The sequence below is a fragment of the Salvelinus alpinus genome, chromosome 38, assembly GCF_045679555.1.
Source record: "Salvelinus alpinus chromosome 38, SLU_Salpinus.1, whole genome shotgun sequence".
NCBI classification, from domain to species: domain Eukaryota; kingdom Metazoa; phylum Chordata; class Actinopteri; order Salmoniformes; family Salmonidae; genus Salvelinus; species Salvelinus alpinus.
Window position 1 is genome coordinate 12,243,133 of NC_092123.1, and position 21,593 is coordinate 12,264,725.

Genomic DNA, 21,593 nt, shown 5'->3' on the forward strand with positions numbered 1-21,593 from the left:
AAAGGCATGATTGTCCTTCTGGAAGGTTCTCCCATCTCCACAGAGGAACTCTAGAGCTCTGACAGAGTGACCATCAGGTTCTTGGTCACCTCCATGACCAAGGCCCTTCTCCCCAGATTTCTATGTTTTGGTGGTCCCAAACATCTTCCATTTAAGAATGGAGGCCACTGTGTTCTTGCGGACCTTCAATGCTGCAAAATTTTTGCCCTGTGCCTCGACACAGTCCTCTCTCGGAGCTCTACGGACAATTCCTTCGACCTCATAGCTTGGTTTTTGCTCTGACATGCACTGTCAACTGCGGGACCTTAGATAGACAGGTCTGTGCCTTTCCAAATCATCTCCAATCAATTGAATTTACCACAGGTGGACTGTTTTCGCTTTCTCATTATGAGGTATTGTGTGTAGTTTGCTGAGGAAAAACAAGGGTCTGAATACATTCTGAAGGCACTGTATATGTTTGCTTCCAGCAGTGTGTCACAGGAGGCTGGTAGGGGGAGGACAGCTCATAATAATGAATGGAATGGTATCAAACACATGGAAACCAGCTGTGTGGTGTGTTTAAGAGCATTCCATTAATTCCATTCCAGACATTACTATGAGCCCGTCCTCCCCAATTCAAGTGTCACCAGCCACCACTAGTGTGTGTGTGTGTGTGTGTGCATGCATCTGTGAGTGTCAGTGGATATAAACACAACTGTGTGTCTGTCTGTGTACAGAACTGTCTTAGGATTTTTGTCAGTGTGTGCATGCTTGAACATGCAGGTCCTACAACTGTCTGTACCTATGATGTCTGGTTTCTGGGGCATGAAGAACTGGTAAAAGGTGGGCTCCGAGAGGCCCTTGACGTTGCGAGCCGTGATCTCCACCTCGTAGCGCGTGTTCCACTGCAGCGGCTGCAGCAGGGCAAAGTCTTGCTGCCCCGACACCAGCTTCGTCATCCACTGCTCCTCCTTGTCCTATGGAGAGGGGGAGGAGGGTGGAGAGAGCAGAGGGAGAGAAGCAATGAGAGAGAAAGGGGAGGGGAAGAGAGGGAGAGAGAGACAGAGGGTTAGATTGGCAACAGGGTATTGAGGGAGGCAGGGGGAAAGAAGAAAGGATAAAAGAGAGAGAGAGAGAGAGAGAGAGAGAGAGAGAGAGAGAGAGAGAGAGAGAGAGAGAGAGAGAGAGAGAGAGAGTGTTAATGACAGTACGAGAACAGTATGTTACAGCCTTTGTATACACTTCATCTTTATATGATCAAATTCAAATCAAATATAGATCAAAGTACACTACATGGCCAACAGTAGGTGGACACCCCTTAAAAATTGTGGATTCGGCTATTTCAGCTACAACCGTTGCTGACAGATGTATACCATCGAGCACACAGACATGCAATCTCCATAGACAAACACTTGCAGTAGAATGGCCTTACTGAAGAGCTCAGTGACTTTCAACGTGGCACTGTCATAGGATGCCACCTTTCAAATAAGTCAGTTTGTCAAATTTCTGCCCTGCTAGAACTGCCCCAGTCAACTGGAAGTGTTGTTAGTGTGAAGTGGAAACATCTAGGAGCAACAACAAACAGTTTGAAATTAGGTGCGTACTGCCTCCTCATTAATTCACATAGAAGTAGCCCATTTCACTGTGACAGACAATTTACGTTTGCGGCATGCTATGCTAATGTAAGGTGAGCCGGACAAACTTCTCTTATCAGTGAGAGCCCAAGCACTCCCTCAGTGTTTCCCCAGGTCAAGTATGCAGACATTTGCGCATCTCCAGTCAGAACGGAACCTGCACAAACTTTTCCCCCTGGCGCCTGCATTATCTTCATTGTTGTTTTCCTTCCTAAAAATAACTTTGTACATGTGTGCCTTCCGATCAAAGTGCCTTATTACCTTACGATAATAACATTTCTGTATATCATGTTCTGTCATTTATACTATAGCACACCGTATGTGAACTCAGCAAAAAAAGAAATGTCCTCTCACTGTCAACTGCGTTTATTTTGTGTAAATATTATGTGTGTAAATATGTATAAATATTTGTATGAACATAACAAGATTCAACATCTGAGACATAAACTGAATTTCCACAGACATGTGACTAACAGAAATGAATGAATGTGTCCATGAACAAAGGGGGGTTCAAAATTAACAGTCAGTATCTGGTGTGGCCACCAGCTGCGTTAAGTTCTCCTCCTCATGCACCAGCTTTGCCAGTTCTTGCTGGGAGATGTTACCCCACTCTTCCACCAAGGCACCTGCAAGGTCCCGGACATTTCTGGGGGGAATGGCTCTAGCCCGTACCCTCCAATCCAACAGGTCCCAGACATGCTCAATGGGATTGAGATCTGGGCTCTTCGCTGGCCATGGCAGAACACTGACATTCCTGTCTTGCAGAAAATCATGCACAGAAGGAGCGGTATGGCTGGTGGCATTGTCATGCCGGAGGGTCATGTCAGGATGAGCCTGCGGGAAGGGTACCACATGAGGGAGGAGGATGTCTTCCCTGTAACACACAGCATTTAGATTGCCTGCAATGACAAGCTCAGTCCGATGATGCTGTGACACACCGCCCCAGACTATGACGGACCCTCCACCTCCAAATCGATCCCGCTCCAGAGTACACGCTCATTCCTTCTACGATAAACGCAAATCCGACCCGTCTGGTTCAGCGACGGTGGGTTTGTGCCCATAGGCGACGTTGTTGCCCGAGATGTCTGGTGAGGACCTGCCTTACAACAGGCCTACAAGCCCTCAGTCCAGCCTCTCTCAGCCTATTGCGGGCAGTCTGAGCACTGATGGAGGGATTGTGTGTTCCTGGTGTAACTTGGGCACTTGTTGTTGACATCCTGTACCTGTCCCGTAGGTGTGATGTTTGGATGTACCGATCCTGTGCAGGTGTTGTTACACGTGGTCTGCCACTGCGAGGACGATCAGCTGTCTGTCCTGTCTCCCTGTAGCGCTGTCTTAGGCGTCTCACAGCAGTACGGACAATGCAATTTATTGCCCTGGCCACATCTGCAGTTCTCATGCCTCCTTGCAGCATGCCTAAGCCACATTCACGCAGATGAGCAGGGACCCTGGGCATCTTTCTTTTGGGGTTTTTCAGAGTCAGTAGAAATGCCTCTTTAGTGTCCTAAGTTTTCATAACTGTTACCTTAATTGCCTACCGTCCGTAAGCTGTTAGTGTCTTAACGACCGTTCCACAGGTACACGTTCAATAATTGTTTATGTTTTTTTTTATTTTACCTTTATTTAGTAGTCCAACGCTCTAACCACTAGGCTACGCTGCCGCCCCAAATGTGGTTCATTGAACAAGCATGGGAAACAGTGTTTAAACCCTTTATAATGAAGATCTGTGAAGTTAATTGGATTTTTATGAATTATCTTTGAAAGACAGGGTCCTGAAAAAAGGATGTTTCTTTTTTTGCTGAGTATTTGTATGGATTATAATGTGTTCTGTGAGTATTCCTTTATAGCCGCAGACATTTGAGATATTCATTTCATAACCTTTATGGTGTTATACTCAATTGTGCTTATGTAGCTACATTCTTCTATTAGCTCTGTAAAACAATGCTAATGGCGTCAGAGAAGTATTAGCTTGTGTTGTATCCTTTGAAGCTGCACTGGCGTTATCATGACCACTGCATTGGCCTGTGTATTCATTTGGCCTGTTTAGCATAGCTCTGCCCTGCCCTGCCCTGTCCTGCTCCCTTGTGGAGCTCTTCAGTTACTGTTTCTTATATAATTCAAATTGTCATGTGGTCAATGCAAATTATTATTTTATATTAGTGTTATTATGTTACTCAATTGTAATATTGTTTTATTGCTATATCCTGATGTTGCATTATAATTAATAATAATTCCTATATTATCTGTACTTTCAGAAACCACACACACAAACAGTATTGAAAATAATTTGCCAACATCACTACTGGAACTGGATACATTTATTGCTTTAGATTGAGCCCAGATTTTGTATGTTAACAACATACTGTTTGGAGAGGGAGTGATGAGGATGAAGGAGTGAAAAAGATGACGAGGGAGTTGAGAGGTGGGTGAGATATTGTCAATATAATTGCATAATGGAACTGGATTTGATTTGTATGTGAACCTTTGCCCAATTACAAAAAAACGTGTTCAATAATCATCTCACTTGTTAGCTGGCGGCGACCTATGTGGCGCCAGCTGTCAATCAGATGGAAACATGTATTTTTAAACCACCTGATGATTTTCCGAGCTCACAACAGCCACGAAGCTGTTTATCATGTCCGCCTTATCCACTGCCCACATATTGTGATTATAGTCAAGCACACAGTCTGGTTTGACCTATCTCTGACCCATGAGGTGTTATACCATTCATGTGGATCTCTCTTCTCCTGTAGCTCCAAGGCATAGCGATTGGTCTCCTCCACTCTGTTTCCCACCAGCTCCTCTGTCAGAAACAGCTTGAAGCACTCTGCCTCGGAGGGAGATGGCAAGGGGCTTTGCACTCCAGACTGGGACTCAAAGCCAACAGCAGGGCCAGGAGGGGTGAAATGGCTGGAGGCCTTCCAGCTACAACAGAGTTCCTGTACTTCACCAACTGACGGTCTGCCTCCATCACCCCCAGCATCTTCAGAGGGATCTTGAACTTCGTCAGTAGGTAAGGAGTCCTCAGATTCAGGATTCTCAATAGACACAAGGTTGGGGGGCAGCTCCTCACTGTCACTGTCAGTGTATGATTCCTCACTTTCATACTCAGACTCATTGTCAGAATTCACCAACATCTCCAGAATTTCTGCATTTGTGAGTTGCCTCCTTTTGAAAGACATTGCTAATGCCACAGCTTAGCCCACTTGCTACATACATAAACAACAACACTGAATGGCTCCAAGTGCGTGTCAGGGGTGACGTGATTGGCTGTCGGTGTGGTGATACTGATGATTTGTCTCCACAGATAGTTTGTTTACATAGCTGGTTAGGTGAATTAATGTGGCAGGTTAGGGGAACTAACGCATCAGGTGAGGTGAGTTAACGTAGAAGGTTAAGAGAATAAGGTTAAGGAAAAAGGTTAGGCTTAGCTACAATGATACAATTGTCGACAACTGTTGTCCCCGATGCGACCACTAGATTGAGCTAGGCCTAGCTACTCCATCTACAACGGTAGAAACAAACCATCTGTGATGACAAATCATCCATATCATAACACCGGCACACGCAACTTCTTTGTGGAAAATGGGCTGTGTGGTAATAATTCTGTAATTTTGTATTCACATATTTTCAAGTACTGTTGACAAATCATGCATTCCGATTCTTGCATAGATTGTAATGGACAAATACAGTGCATTCAGAAAGTATTCAGACCCCTTCAATTTTTCCACATTTGGTTACATTACAGCCTTATTCTAAAATGTATTCGATTTTTTTTTTTTACACTATGTTTGTAAAATACTTATTTAGAAAGTTGTACTGATTATGATGAGCTAACACTATGCTATTTTTTGTTGACACCAGTCAATGCATTCTGGGTGTCACGTAAACGTTTGTCATACCAATGATTTTACAGCAAAACGAAGTGAAGGGATGATTCACTCGTCTTTCGAGTAAACATCCGAAAGTATTATTATGCATACTGGATGGACTGGTTACCTTATTCTACGCTCCAAACCTTTTATCCATGAGTCTGGGAGAGAACATATAGGCCTAGGCAATACTGTTGGTTGATTGATTGTGCAGGGCGGCTTAAATAGTTAGTCTACAATTAAAGTGATTTTGTATTGCATTTTGTAGCATTTTGTAGTGCCTAGTAGTAGGGCATTTTTTATATTGTCATAATTAATTGTCTGACATTTCCTTTAGCTACAGAATGTCACACTACCATGCGTTTCCATCTCCTCCTCTCTCTCCTCCATTCCTTTCTTTAGCTCACAGAGAGACGTGCTGTCAACAGTTTAATTAAATATTTTTTGTTGTGAAAACATGTTACTATCGATGTCTCCAAACAGATTTCACTTCACACTTCCCAAATTAAGCACTGGATAGCTGCAGGAACAGGGTTGGAGAGCCAATGGCATCCAGAGTTTGGGTGGAATATCACCTGTCGCGCAGGAGAGGCTCCATGGTCCTCAAACATTGGTTGATGCGTGGAGTGAAACAAGTGTTTTTATAAGCCCAGACATTTATATATGCAATTCCTTGAGAAAGCAGAGTTTTGATGGTTGCCACTAAAAAGAGGAGGATCCCAGACTTCTACTGCTGCTATATTTATTTCTCAGCTGCTAATATTAAGCATTGTTCTGCTATAACCAGAATAGCTTAACCGCCATGATTGAAAAATGAACCGAGGGAAAGCGACCTTCATTTGCTATTTGAGTGCATACGGATGACATGTCTTTTTTCCCCTGCCCCTTTGATAATGGACCATTCTAAAAAAATATATATATATTTAGATATTAGTAAAGATTAAATTGAGAATAGTCTGATGGGGGAAAATATGATCACTTGATGAGAGAACAGCGTGTGTAGCCTGAGGCAAGGAACAGAGCACAAGCTTTTTTGCTACTTTCCCAGATCATCAATAGCCTTTAGTCGCATCATGCAAACCATATATGTTTTCATTTCTAAGACATCGTAATGTTTGTATCATTCACAACTAAAGTTGTCAAGTAACTTTCAATCTAGTTTATAAGACCCGTTTCAAATTATGACTTTTATGCTCAACATAGCCACTTCATATGCGCACTCACTCTGGAATAAGTTCAATCATATAATATAAAATAATGGCATTGGATTTCTAAGCATATCTTGTCTGCTAAATGAGCTAACCTATGGCATGGCACATAGCCAGAAAACATACTGAAATACATTCTCTTCATATCATAATGTAGAGATACTCTTAATGATCGGCTATGAAAAGCCAACTGACATTTACTCCTGATTATTATTTGACCATGCTGGTCATTTATGAACATTTGAACATCTTGGCCATGTTCTGTTATAATCTCCACCCGGCACAGCCAGAAGAGGACTGGCCACCCCTCATAGCCTGGTTCCTCTCTAGGTTTCTTCCTAGGTTTTGGCCTTTCTAGGGAGTTTTTCCTAGCCACCGTGCTTCTACACCTGCATTGCTTGCTGTTTGGGGTTTTAGGCTGGGTTTCTGTACAGCACTTCGAGATATTAGCTGATGTACAAAGGGCTATATAAAATAAACTTGATTTGATTTGATTAATGTTTCTTTAGACCTGCCTAAGATAAATTATTTATTGTGATGGTGTATATTAAATGGATTTATTACACTTTTTTTTTTTTAAATGTCAATGTTTCCTCAGTGGTTTGTATGCGTGGAGGTCTGGACATGCTAAATGTGTTTATGTTAATTAATGGTCAATTTTATTTTATTTAACCTTTATTTAACAGGGCAAGTCAGTTAATAGCAAATTCTTATTTACAATGACGGTCTACCGTGAGACCGGCAGTCATTTGCATGACAATTATCCAGTGGCCGAATTTCATGACCGCCACAGCAATTGGGGTGAGCTCACCTGTCATGTGATAAATTGTAAATAGTAATTGCTATTAGCTAATTCATATTATGGTTTCTGTCAGCCCGAAAGTTAGCTAAATATGACTGCTTGTATTAGCTCACTCTTTCCTCAGTTAGCGCTAGGACTAATGTAGCCTACATTTTCCAATTTGGATGAGAATTGTGTTATGCTTTTCCTACTTCTGTGAATGTCTGAACATTGCATCTGAAAATAACCTACTCACATTGGGGACATAAAGTTGTAAAGACTGTGTTTGTACAAAATGTTTCTGTGAAAAAACAGTGGCCAGCTCAAATGCTGACTGTTGCGTGAATCGTAAGTAGACGTTATAATGAAGTGTTCCTTTCCTCTCCGTACCCCACCCAGTTATTTACTTTTTCCCCCTTTCCTCTCCTTCTTTACTTTCTTTTCCTTTCTTAAATCAGCTTCTTATCTCATCATAGGAGAACACAGTGAAGTGTCACAGTGTGAGGCCTGTGCTTTGACAGCATGCCAAATGCATATTCAACCATTTAGCCTCCTAGGATTCTTCCATAAAATGTCAAAATAGAAGAGAGAGAGATAATAGTGTGGAATAGGCTTTAGGAAATGGGCCATGATTTCATTTTTCAGAGTCATGGTAGTTGGAATAATGTGGAATAAAACTAAGGCCAGCCCAGCATTGGAAAGCAGTTTGATACGGGTGACTGTGTGTGTTAATACAAATATGTGTGTGTGTGTGTGTGTGTGTGTGTGTGTGTGTGTGTGTGTGTGTGTGTGTGTGTGTGTGTGTGTGTGTGTGTGTGTGTGTGTGTGTGTGTGTGTGTGTGTGTGTGTGTGTGTGTGTGTGTGTGTGTGTGTGTGTGCGCATGGACATTTGTATGCATACTGTATGTGTGTATGTGTTTGTGTAAGAGAGTGCATATATGTGCACACATGCATCTGTGTATGCACTCCTGCCTGTGCGTGCTCGCCTGAGTCAGGGTCACAGTGTGAGAGAGAGGAGGATGAATGGTGGGATTACTGGGGTGTGGAGGATTGTCCTATTCTTCCCGTCGTTCCCCTGCATTTGGCCTTCAAAGGGCCTGCTGGAGAGTCCCTGACCTTCTCTCCACACACACACTTTCATCAGCTTTAGTACAACTACACATAGCTGTCAGCCTCCCAATGAGACAGAGACACACCTGAATGGACATATTAGCATTGGTTACATCAAATCCCATAGATCAACGTGTGTATGTGCGTGTGAGAGTGAGAGAGAGATAGGGAAAAGGAGAGACTAGGTTAATATGAAAGTGTTTGTTTGTGGGTGAGTATGTACATTTGTATGTATAGTGTATCTGCAAGCATGTCTATCAGTATGTAGTATCTGAGACACAGTGAATGGTTGTGTCCGAATAGCTGTACTAGCATTCTAAATAGTAGGTATTTTGGGCATGCAAATTGTATAGTATGTGACAGAAAATGTAGTATGTTTTAAATGCCAGGATGTCATACTCATTGTGGCTTCTAGTAAAATTCACACTATTGAGGAAGAGAATCATCTTTCGAGAGCCACGTGTTTTTGAGAACAGCTGATAACCAAGTAAGGGGACACACTCTACCAAAATGAACGAATGGCGAGATTCAACACAACGCCTTCGCAATATGAATGAGCCTATTATGTTGATATTTGCGCCTGCTAGATATTTTTTTTTTAACTAAACAGTGCAATAAAAAAAAGAATGTTTTTTTTTACCCCCTTTTTGTGATATCCAATTCGATCTTGTCTCATCGATGCAATGCCCCCACAAGCTCGGGAGAGGCAAAGGTCGAGTCATGCGTCCTCCAAAACATGACCGGCCAAACCACGCTTTTTAACACCCACCCACTTAGCCAGCCGCACCAATGTGTCGGAGGAAACACAGCTCAACTGACGTCCGAAGTCAGCCTGCAAGCGCCCGGCCCGCCACAAGGTGTCGCTAGAGCTCGATGAGCCAAGTAAAGCCCCCCAGGCCAAACAATCCCCTAACCCGGACTGGCAGCTCGTAAATACTGTGGTTCTTGGCCATGTCCGCATGGACTCTACAAGGCGTCGAAAGCGTTCCACAGGGATACCAGTCCATGTTGACTCCAATGCTTTCCACAGTGCCTGGAGGTTCTTTGGGTGGTGGACCATTCTTGATACACACGGGAAACTGTTGCGCGTAAAAAACCCAGCAGCGTTGCAGTTCTTGACACAAACCATACCCTGTTCAAAGGCACTTAAATGTTTTGTCTTGCCCATTCGCCCTCACACACACAATCCATGTCTCAATTGTCTTGACTTAAAACTATGTCTTTAACCTGTCTCCTCGTCTTCATCAACACTGATTGAAATGGATTTAACAAGTGGTATTATACGGGATCATAGCTTTCACTTAGATTTACCTGGTCAGTCTATGTCATGGAAAGAGCAGTGCATATAATGTGCATATAATAAAACATACCCAAATAAAGCTAGCTGAACAGTTCATGGAGGGTTCTAAAGGAGAACTAGGAAGAACCATTCAGAAATAAAAGGGTTCTCGGTAGAACCTTTAGAGTACGTGTCAAACTCATTCCACGGAGGGCCGAATGACACTAGGCAATCCATGGACTGAGTTTGACTCCCCTGCTTAAGAGGATAAAATAATTATTGCTTTCACCTGGATTCACCTGGTCAGTCAAGTCATGTCATGAAAAGAGCAGGTGTTCTTAATGTTTTGTACACTAAGTGCATGTAATGTACTGTCATAAACATATGCAAATAAAGCTAGTTGAACCGTTCATGGAGGATTCTAGGAATAACCCTTCAAAGATAAAACGGTTTTAGGAAGAATCCTTCATAGAGGGTTCTAGGTAGAACCCTTCATAGAGGGTTCCAGGTGAACCCGTCATAAAAGGTTCTAGGTAGAACCTTCTGCAAAGGTTTCTACATAGCACCAAAAAAGTTTCCCCAATGGGGACAAATTGAAAGACCTTATGGTTCTACTAAGCACCTTTTTTTCTAAAAGTGTATGGTAGTATTTATTGACAATCCTGACATCCAGCTACTCACCGTCTTGTACTTGACAATGTACTCCACGATGGGCATGCCCCCGTCGTCTTGCTTGACAAGGCCCAGCCGGTAGGCCTTCCCCATCCCTCTCTGGCCATGCACTGCCGGGGGGCTGGGCTCACGTATGGGTAGAGTCTGGAAGGACTCCGTGTGGCTGAACTCCCCCTGGCCCTTCCCATTGACTGCAGCCACTCGCACTTCGTAGGTGGTGTTGGGCTCTAGGCCTGTCAGCAGTACTATCGCTGTAGGGGGAGAACCAGGGAGAGTGTTTTTTTAGCTTGTTCGCAGACAGACGGAGAGGTAGAGCGAGAGAGATTGAGAGAGATAGACAGACGGAGAGACAGAAATACAGTTGAAGTCTGAGTTTTCATACACTTAGGTTGAAGTCATTAAAACGTGTTTTTCAAGCACTCCACAAATTTCTTGTTAAGAAATTATAGTTTTGGCAAGTCGGTTAGGTCATCTACTTTGTGCATGACACAAGTCATTTTTCCAACAATTGTTTACAGACAGATTATTTCACATGTAATTCACTGTGTCACAATTCCAGTGGGTCAGAAGTTTACATACACTAAGTTGACTGTGACTTTAAACAGCTTGGAAAATTCCAGAAAAGTATGACATGGCTTTAGAAGCTTCTGATAGGCTAATTGACATGATTTGAGTCAATTCGAGGTGTACCTGTGGATTTATTTCAAGGCCTACCTTCGAACTCAGTGCCTCTTTGCTTGACATCATGGGAAAATCAAATAAATCAACCAAGATTTTGTAGACCTCCACAAGTCTGGTTCATCCTTGGGAGCAATTCCCAAATGCCTGAAGGTACCATGTTCATCTGTACAAACAATAGTACGCAAGTATAAACACCATGGGACCACGCAGCCGTCATACCGCTCAGGAAGGAGACTCGTTCTGTCTCCTAGAGATGAACTTACTTTAGTGCAAAAAGTGCAAATCAATCCCAGAACAACAGCAAAGGACCTTGTGAAGATGCTGGAGTAAACAGGTACAAAAGTATCCATATCCACAGTAAAACAAGTCCTATTTCAACATAACCTGAAAGGCCGCTCAGCAAGGAAGAAGCCACTGCTCCAAAACCACCATAAAAAAGCCAGACTACGGTTTGCAACTGCACATGGGGACAAAGATCGTACTTTTTAGAGAAATGTCCTCTGGTCTGATGAAACAAGAATATAACTGTTTGGCCATAATGACCATCGTTATGTTTGGAGAAAAAAGGGGAGGATGGCGAGCCGAAGAACACCATCCCAACAGTGAAGCACGGGGGTGGCAGCATCATGTTGTGGGGGGGCATTGCTGCAGGAGGGACTAGTGCACTTCACAAAATAGATGGCATCATGAGGTAGGAAAATTATGTGGATATATTGAAGCAACATCTCAAGACATCCGTCAGGAAGTTAAAGCTTGATCGCAAATGGGTCTTCCAAATGGACAATGAACCCAAGCATACTTCCAAAGTTGTGGCAAAAATGCTCAAGGACAACAAAGTCAAGGTATTGGAGTGGCCATCACAAAGCCCTGACCTCAATCCTATAGAAAATTTGTGGGCAGAACTGAAAAAGCGTGTGCGAGCAAGGAGGCCTACAAACCTGACTCAGTTACACCAGCTCTGTCAGGAGGAATGGGCCAAAATTCATCCAACTTATTGTGGGAAGCCTGTAGAAGGCTACCCGAAACGTTTGACCCAAGTTAAACAATTTAAAGGCAATGCTACCAAATACTAATTGAGTGTATGTAAACTTCTGACCCACTGGGAATGTGATGAAAGAATTAAAAGCTGGAATAAGTCATTCTCTCTACTATTATTCTGACATTTCACGTTCTTAAAATAAAGTGGTGATCTTAACTGACCTAAGACAGGGAATTTTTACTCATGTCAGGAATTGTGAAAAACTGAGTTTAAATGTATTTGGCTAAGGTGTATGTAAACTGTACAGTCAGACAGACAGGTAGAGAGAAGGGAAAAAGACAGACAGTAGAAGAGATAGATAAAGAGAAAAAGAGAGAAAGAGAGAAATACACAGAAAGTCAGAGAGGGATACAGACGGACACAGAATTTCTGACAAGTCGAGTGACAGTGAAACAGACAGCTGCGAGAGTGAAACCTCTCGCGCTGTGGGTGTGTGTATGAGAGAGACGCCTACCACCTCCCACTCTTCACTGTTGAATCCCACTAATCCACCCCAGCGCCTCTTTGTTCCACCTGGAAAACAAGCTGGCTTAGTGCGCTAACAGCATCGCTAACAGTGCCACAAACACCACTATCAGTGAATGTGAGGGGGCGGGGTCGCCAGCTACGCTAAAGCTAATCGCTAACAGAGCCGCTAACACCACTATGCGTCAAAGGGGAGACCTCAGCATACGGTAAAACTACTGCTATGGCCACAAATCCCCTGTTCCTATCAGGACCACTCTCTTGTCAATATAGGGGGTGGGACGTACCATTGTGGAGTGACACAGGGGGATCTGTGTACCTAGCTGTGTTGGGTGAGTAATCCACTGCAGCTGAGCTAGCTAGCGTACCTCCTCCCTGCCTCCTTCCATTCATGGCCAGAGAGATAGAACAGAAGGTAACGCTGTAAGGGCTCTAAGCCAATATGTGGGTGTGCTGTTTGTGTGGAAACAGTATGATAGCAGTAGTACTCCATTGTTGATTCTCTGGGATCAGTGGAAAGTAAAGCCTCAGCATCAATGTATTCGGAGTAGGACAACATGTCACTGTAACCTCTTTGGAACTCTCAAACTCTACCGGAATACACATGAAACTTGGGACTACCGGTATGCTATGTGACAACTTCACAGTGTGCAGTGAAATGATAAGCATCTGTCAATAACATCTTGAACATTTTCAAATGTAATGATATTGAATATCAGCCTAAAATATTGTGCATCGGCCTCTTTGACGCCCAAAGACCGGTATCGGCATTGACCTTACAAAATCCATATCGGTCCTTCTCTAACAAATACATTAGATCATACAACCACTCCTAAAATAGCAATACATTCATCAGTAGAGCTTAATAACATTTTCTCAGCAGTCAGCCCAAAATCATAGATTTCTATGTAAATTCCACAATAAAGTAATTTACATAGCTTTCATAGTTTGTCACACGAAAATCACAAAAGGACGTTCATGCCGAGTTAGGCATTCGCTGAACTTGGGTGAAGGTTGTTGTTTTGCAACTTGTGCGCTAAGGGTAATGGTTGCTTTGCAATTGTATAATGGGGGATCTAAATACAAAATGAGCTATTTGCTAACATTTTGGCTCTACCAGGGGTTTGACGAGACCTTTAGTGAGCGCCACTGGCATTCAGATGTACAAATTGTGCCAACTCATTATACACAGAGCTGTTTTATAGTGCAAATGTGCATCATTACTATTAAGGCCCTGAAGTGGCTCCGAATATTAAATGTCAATTTGCAAATGGTAATTAGTTGATTTGGCTATCTCCGTTAACGTGCTCACCCCGAGACAAGGAAGTTGGTTAAACAGGAACACAAGAACTAACACAAATGAAGAATTCATACAATATACTTCACAACCTTGATTTTTTTTTCACTGTACATCTTTCTCGAATATCTCCCTCTCCCAAATATCTCCCTTTCTCTCGAAAATCTGAATTTTTATTATTTTCTCTCCATCTTCCTGATATTTTCTCTTTCATTCTATCCTCTTTAACTCCCTATGTCTTTATTTCTGTTCTCATTGCCTGTATATATCACTTTGTTCTCTCTCTATTCCTCAATGCTTCCATGCTGCTCAGCATTCTCCGCGTTCCAGCTCACTATTGTAATTGACTCCAAAATGAGGGATATTAGCGATAAGCCCTTCAAGTTTGTCAGACCTGCTTATCGTCTGAGAATCCGTCCTTCTGAGGTGCTCTTTTTTTGAAGCCCTCCACATCACACACACACACACACACACACACACACACACACACACTCCCTTGAGTGCCTCCAAAATCAATTTGGAGTCATGAAGCCAGAGTGGAAAGGGAAAGAGAAAAACAGTTGCTTTTCAGACCTGCTGGTTAGCTGCCCCTCCCTCTCTCTCCCTCGCTCCCTCTCGCTCTCCCTCTCTCTCTCCCCCTCTCTCTTCCTCCCTCCTCAAAGGTTCATCAAGGATGAGGGATCTTAGTCTGACTTAGGTAGGCAGGACCTTGCAGTGAAAGACCTAACCTTACCTAGTCCCTGAACATGGCAGCTTTTTTTTTGTCTGAGTAAATGTAAGGCGTGTAAATGTGAGAAAATGATGTCCCTTTTTATGTAGATGATGATGAATAAAAAATAACAATGATGACGACATAACGACAGCGATAATGATTAAAATAGGGATAATGAAGATCAAAACAGAGGAAATAGGGAAACACACTCACTCTGGACACCATGAGACTTGACGTCTCTCCAGTCCTGCGAGCCCACTTCCTTGTAGTTGACCAGGTAGTGGCCAATGGGTACACCGCCATGTGAGTCGGGTTTCATGAATGTCACCGTGGCGATGCGCTGCGACACGGCCGACAAGCGCACCGAGTACGGGTTCGAGGGCACGTCTGGAAAAAAACAGAGAAATAGGTGTCACACTCATAACCGTCCCCCATTGAAACAACACACATCCAAACATCAGTTCCGGTAACCCTTCAGAAACATTACATTGACGTCTCTATTTGTTACGGAAACATAATATCGCTGGTGTGTCGTTATTGGCAAATCAAAACTCTCACACGTGATACAAAGATGTCGCTATGGCAACTCAGGCTTATTGGGTTTTGCGATGCAGAATGCTTTGTGTTAACCCACACACAGTGTTCGGGCGAAGTAAAAAAAAAGCCAAGGCCATTATATTTATCAGCGGTTGACTCAATCCCGTTATCACACAAACACTTCCCTTTTATCTGGTGGAGCCACGGGGCTTCGAGCAAATCAAAAGAAACCGTTGCTGTCCAACAGAGCCTCTCTTTTATAAGACCAGGAATACATTAAGGAGAGAGAGGACTTTCAGCACGGTTGTGGAGCTACACACAATCGGGCACACACATAGACACACAAGCATAAACGCAGAAACGTACACACTGATATGCAGCCTGCACACACACTAGTATAAACGCACGCACACACACACACACACACACACACAAAGGGAAACCATCTACTATATGGATAAAAGTTTGAGCTATGAAGGTCTAACACACACAAAGGGAACCCATCTACCATATGGATAAAAGTTTGAGCTATGAAGGTCTATGTACGAAGCCTGATTCAACAACTGATTCTGAAAACCCAGCACAATGCCTTCTCAATAAGTGGTACACGTTGCTAAAGTTGAATAGTTACAATGCGTATCTAGCGACAAGTTATTATTTACACCTAAACTGTATTTCTTTCGATCTCTGTTGCGATATGACACAAAGTTAGAGTGGGAAGGGAGACAAATTGAACTCTTTCCTAACACTGTGGGTATAGGCAGTTCAAGGCTTCAGCGTCAATCCTTCACAGTCTTATATACACTGCATTTTAACTTGGCACAACCCCATAATATCTTGAGTAATACATCAGAGACCGTATTCACGATGCGTCTCAGAGTAGGAGTAGTGATCTGATTTAGCCTTTTAAGTCATAATGAATAAGAGGGTGGACCTGATCCTAGTTCAGCACTCCTACTCTGAGACACTTTGTGAATTCAGGCCCAAATCTTCTTAACATCAATAACATTTAAAATATCATTCAAGTTACATAAAGAGTTGCATAAGCTTGATCATGAATCAAGTGTTAGCATTTAGCGGGGTAATTGGCTGACAGGGTTGGCTCACAGTCTTCTATCTAGAGTTATTACACTAGAGTTTCCTCTCTCTTTAATGATCAGACTTTAAAACCGAATCAAACTGATGGGCGGGAGAGTGTGTGCGTGAAGGAATCGTTGTTTCATTTCATGGATCCCCAAACCTGGCGACACTCCATTCATTGCGAGAGAGAGGTGAAGAGTTCTGAATCTAAAATTCAAGCGAAGACTTGTTTTTCTTTTGTGTGTGTGTGTGTGTGTGTGTGTGTGTGTGTGTGTGTGTGTGTGTGTGTGTGTGTGTGTGTGTGTGTGTGTGTGTGTGTGTGTGTGTGTGTGTGTGTGTGTGTGTGTGTGTGTGACAGATAGAGAGTTTATAAAGGTGTCTCTGTGTGTTTGAAGTGTGTGTTCCGACGTGTGTTCCGACGTGTGTGTGTGTGTGAATGCGGAAGAATGTCTCTTAAAACTACATCTTAAGTCCCTTTTCTCAGAATTCTACTTCTCAGAGGCCCTGTGTTTGAAGTAACTGAATCTGTACTAAAATGAATTGGACTGCGTTATTGTATATTAGCCTGCGCTATGCACCGTAAATTAGGGGGTACTTTAGTAAATTGGGGGAACTACTTTAAATCAGCGAGCACTATTTGAGATTAGTTTAGGCTAAATAGAGGTTGGGGGGGGGGGGGGGGGTTATGGTATTTACTGCCATGGAAATGGCAAATAAGGAGGTTATCAACAACAAAACAGAGTGAGAGGGGTGCAAAAAACAGTTAGTATCTTCCATCTGGGCAAGCATAAACGCACACACGTACATACAGTAATGTACACACTAATATGCAGCATACACACACACACACTAGAATAAATGCACGCATGCACACACACACAGAGACACACATCAATACTGTATCTTCCAAATAAGTCATACAAGTCGCTAAGGTTGAATAGTTATAATGTGTTTTATCTAAACATAAACTGTACTTAGGAGCTACAGTACATTAAATCAGTGAGAACCATTTTATATTAGGATAAATAGAGGTTGTGGGGGTGGTTATGGAATTTACTACCATGGTAACAGCAAACAAGGAGGTTATCAACAACAAAAGAGAGCGAGAGGGGTGAAAAACAGTTGGAAGATACTATCTGGGCTTCCAGTGAAGTGACGCTTTGTTGCTTGGGTCAGCATTAAATATTTCATTGGTTGACTGCGGCGATATTTGGTTAATCATGCCACATGGATGATACATAGTTGGAACTATTTGGTTGATGGATGAACTTTGATATGTTGTTGTGCATGGTTTACCCGATTCAATGTGTACTGTATGATATCAAGGGAAAGTCCAATGTGCTATAATGAGGGGGGGATTGATTACTTTATGAGGCCAGCACTTACCTGCCTGGGCCAAGATGAACTCCTGGTATTTCGCTCCGATGTTGTTACGTGCCGTGCAGTTGTAGCGTCCGAAATCCCTGTCGGACACTGGGGTGACCTAGGGACAAACATTTGAGTGAGCACAAAGACCAGAGCTGAGTCAATACACCGACACTGGCATTACACAAAGTGAAGACTTTGGGTAACACTATATCAGCCAGTATAAAGCATTGTTTCTTTCATTCAGTCCTTTTTTACCAGGTAAGTTGGCAATGACCTAGGGAAGAGATGCAGAGGAGAGGAAAGCAGATGAATAGACAACTTGGAAGCTGGGGATGATAAGGTGGCCATGATTTGTATTTCTGAAGTTAGACTGTTACCGGTGGGTGCCCTTTTCCTTACTATACCCACCTCTAGCAGGGACTTGCCGTCGATAGTGTGGACACGTGTGTTGGCAGTGCCTTCGGCCGAGATGGTGAGGCGTTCTCTCCTCCATAGCATGGTGGCGGGCGGGTTGGACTTGACGTCACAGCTGATGTTCACCGGGTTGCCCTCCCACGAGTAAAAGATGGTTTGGTTGGTCTGGAACTTGGGCATGTCTATCCAAGACACAACGTGATTGGTCGGGTTAGCTTCCAAGTCATGCAAAACCAGGCAATTAAAAAATATATATAATCTGAGATGACCAAAATCCAATAAACGGGTTGTTGGGTTTACACATAATCACACAAAGGGAAAAAAGAGTGTCTCATGAATGCCTCAATACACTCTCCCTAAAGTTCAAAGGAAGCCTGAACTTATTGAAGACACCTCATGCTGGGCGAGAGATCTCCATTACGATACTCTTCCCGAGTGTGTGTGAGTCGTTGTGTGTTTGTGTGTGTGAATGTGTGAATCTGTGGTGCCGAGCTGGATGGGTGCTAATGAACGATCCACCCCACTGCATTGGGGGGTGGCGCTCGCCATCCCTGCTCGCCGCTGTACTCGCCCAGTAGTCAGTAGAGTGGCATTATGGTATGTTTTATGCTTGCTCGCAGCATTCCATTAGGGAGATTGATGCCTGGCGCTCTGTCACGAAGGAAGACGTGCCTCTACCTCCTCCTCTAGTCCCGCCACAGACTTAATAAATACGTTTATTAGCTCCGCTGCGACAGTTGACTTAGCCCCCGCCGCATCTACGCTCAATCACACACCTCTTGGGGCTGTCATGTGTTGAGCGAGGGCGTGATGGGTCACTGCTCTGAGGGTGTGGCACTGCCAAGGGTGGCTGGAGAAAAGTGAGGGCAGTGATGTCATGCATGCTCACCTCAAAGGATGCCATTTATAGCACGTTTGTTAGAAAAGACAGACACCTGGGGCTATGTAGTTCCTTGGTGCAATTGCAGATCTACTTCGGAAATTATTACATGTATGTTTCATGCCATTAACCTTTTCACACGAGTTCCAAATATCTCTAACGGACGCCCTAGCGTGAGTTTATTTATGCGTGTGATATCATAATGCACTCATCATTCCAAAATGTGATTGTTACGCAACAGGACAGTTAACCTACGCTGCCCTAAAACCAAGGCACGCTGGCTGCTAATTATCTATTGGCTGTGTTTCAAATTGTCAATTTTTTATTCTTTTCTAACTACAGTTTGGATTGAGGTGTGTTTCCGCCTCCTCATTAATTCACATAAGAAGTAGCCAATTTCACTGTTGCTGACAATATATCTTTGAGGCTTTACTGAGCCGGACAAACTTCACTCTTCAACGAGAGCCAAAGCACCTCCCCAGTTTTTCCCCAGATCAAGTATGAAGACATGGCACATCTCTAGTCAAAACAGGCCTTGCACAGTTTCTGGCTGGCACCTGCATTGACCTCATTGTTGTTTATCACTTTGGACATGTGTGCATTCCTATCAAAGTAAGTGCCTTATTTTTTGTATATCGTGTTGTCATTCCTATTGTAGCATACCATATGTATGGATCATAATTGATTTACTGTTTTATTCACGTTTTCAAGTACTGGTCACAAATCATGCATTCCGATTCTTATATAGATTGTAATGGACACATATGTGTGTAAAATACTTAAAAAAAGTTTTACTGATTATGATGAGCTAATGCTAAGCTAATTACCAGCTGTGTGTGGCACCATGTTTGTTGATTATCATACAATTCATACATTCTGGTTGCAAAGATGTTATAACAAAACGAGGTGAAGGTATAGTACACTCGACTGACTTATGGTGCTTCCAAGACAACTGGGACCTGGGAAAAATACGAGGTCAAATCATGATGTCAGTGATCTTCAGGTCAGAAAGTCCGAGCTCTAGTTAGAGGCCCAAGTTTCCAAGTTGCAATTCCAAGTTGGATGACCATTCAACATTATTTTTCCCAGTCTGAGCTATTTTTTTCCCCCTGTCTCAAGACTCACTGAAGTCGGAAGACGGAGATTTCCCAGTTCGCAGTTGTTTTAAACGTGGCATCAGATCGTAACTATGGTACCTCAGGGTTGCCAGCTCAGATCTCCCTCCAGGGGTTTTATTTCATTTAGCTTATAAACTATAAACTTCTCCTGTGTTTTCCCCCCACGTATTGATAAATTCTCCATCATAGTAATATCTCCCCACAATACCTTCCCTCATTTCTACATCCCATGGACTTGAAACCCCCCCCAAAAAATGTTATGAACCCGCCCACAAACCCCCCTAAAATGGTTTCATCCCTGTCTAGCTTTCGCGCTACGGTTAGGCTAGGCAGTAGGCTTGTATTTGGGGTGATGATCTGTGATCTTTGTGATTTGTCAAAAACGGTAAACCACTTGTCAAGTCATGTGTAAGTCGCTCTGGATAAGAGCGTCTGCTAAATGACTTAAATGTAAATGACTTAAATGTAAATGTGCTCCGGTTCTTGTACATCGAAGATTTGTAATATGCTGAAAAGTGGACAAACTAAGTTCATATTTTTCAGGAAATGAGCAAAGCCATCTTTGACTATGTTTGTTTGCGTTTTATAGTGAATGGCATTCTGGGATTATGGAGTTTTCGCTTGTCAAACAAACAAACAAACATAGCTGCCATCATAAAGAATTTAGCTGCTGTTAGCTATTTTCTAAACAATATTACATTTCTCCCTTGTGTTCACCGGGGATGTGGTACATTGTAAACAAGTCTAGCTTTTAGGTCGCTAACTTATGTTCTTTTTTTTTGTCAGCACAACTTGTTATTTAGACTGGTTTATGGAGTTTGGCTGTGGATGTGTTCTGTGTTATGTTTGGATGATGAAGTTCACATTTATCTTTTACAACAAAAGGTGAAGACCTTTATTTCCCATCAGTACAAAACATTGTTTAGATGTTTATTAGACAAAGATACAGTTTAGACACGTTTGTTGCATCAAATGTTCCGTTACTTCTGTTCCAAACACATATTTGCGATGGTACGCTGCAGGGACCACTCAACAACGATCACAAATATGTGACTGTACAAATCAAAGGGTTAAAGCACCATTGGACTGAATTGAACTGTGTTCTGAAATGAGATGGTGAGATCTTTAGCTTTAATCTTATTATTAAAGAGTCTTGGAGGAAGCAGTTTCTTCAACAGGAAGTGTGTGTTTGTGTGTGTGTGTGTGTGTGTGTGTGTGTGTGTGTGTGTGTGTGTGTGTGTGTGTGTGTGTGTGTGTGTGTGTGTGTGTGTGTGTGTGTGTGTGTGTGTGTGTGTGTGTGTGTGTGTGTGTGTGTGTGTGTGTGTGTAATATGGGATAAATAATGCAGCAGGATATCCTCCTACTAATTAGCTTTCTGGGGGGCAGGCAACTCTGTTGTGATTATTCAAGCATTTGCTAAAAAGGGAAATCAGAAACAGTGTTCAACAATGGAATATTACAAGTCAG

The 21,593-nt window shown here is 42.9% G+C and overlaps 1 protein-coding gene across 3 annotated transcripts in view; it reads right to left on the reverse strand.

The window, feature by feature from the left end:
• The window catches only part of LOC139566187 (neural cell adhesion molecule 2-like), a 395,977-nt gene that overhangs the window by 34,062 nt on the left and 340,322 nt on the right, over positions 1–21,593 (reverse strand). For all 3 annotated transcript variants that reach the window (XM_071387198.1, XM_071387197.1, XM_071387199.1), the window contains exons 10-14: positions 18,123–18,310; positions 17,733–17,829; positions 14,943–15,116; positions 10,545–10,786; positions 782–956 (exon numbers count right to left, since the gene is read on the reverse strand). In XM_071387198.1, the coding sequence (XP_071243299.1) occupies positions 782–956; positions 10,545–10,786; positions 14,943–15,116; positions 17,733–17,829; positions 18,123–18,310 (876 nt within the window). The remainder of the gene's footprint in view (positions 1–781; positions 957–10,544; positions 10,787–14,942; positions 15,117–17,732; positions 17,830–18,122; positions 18,311–21,593) is intronic.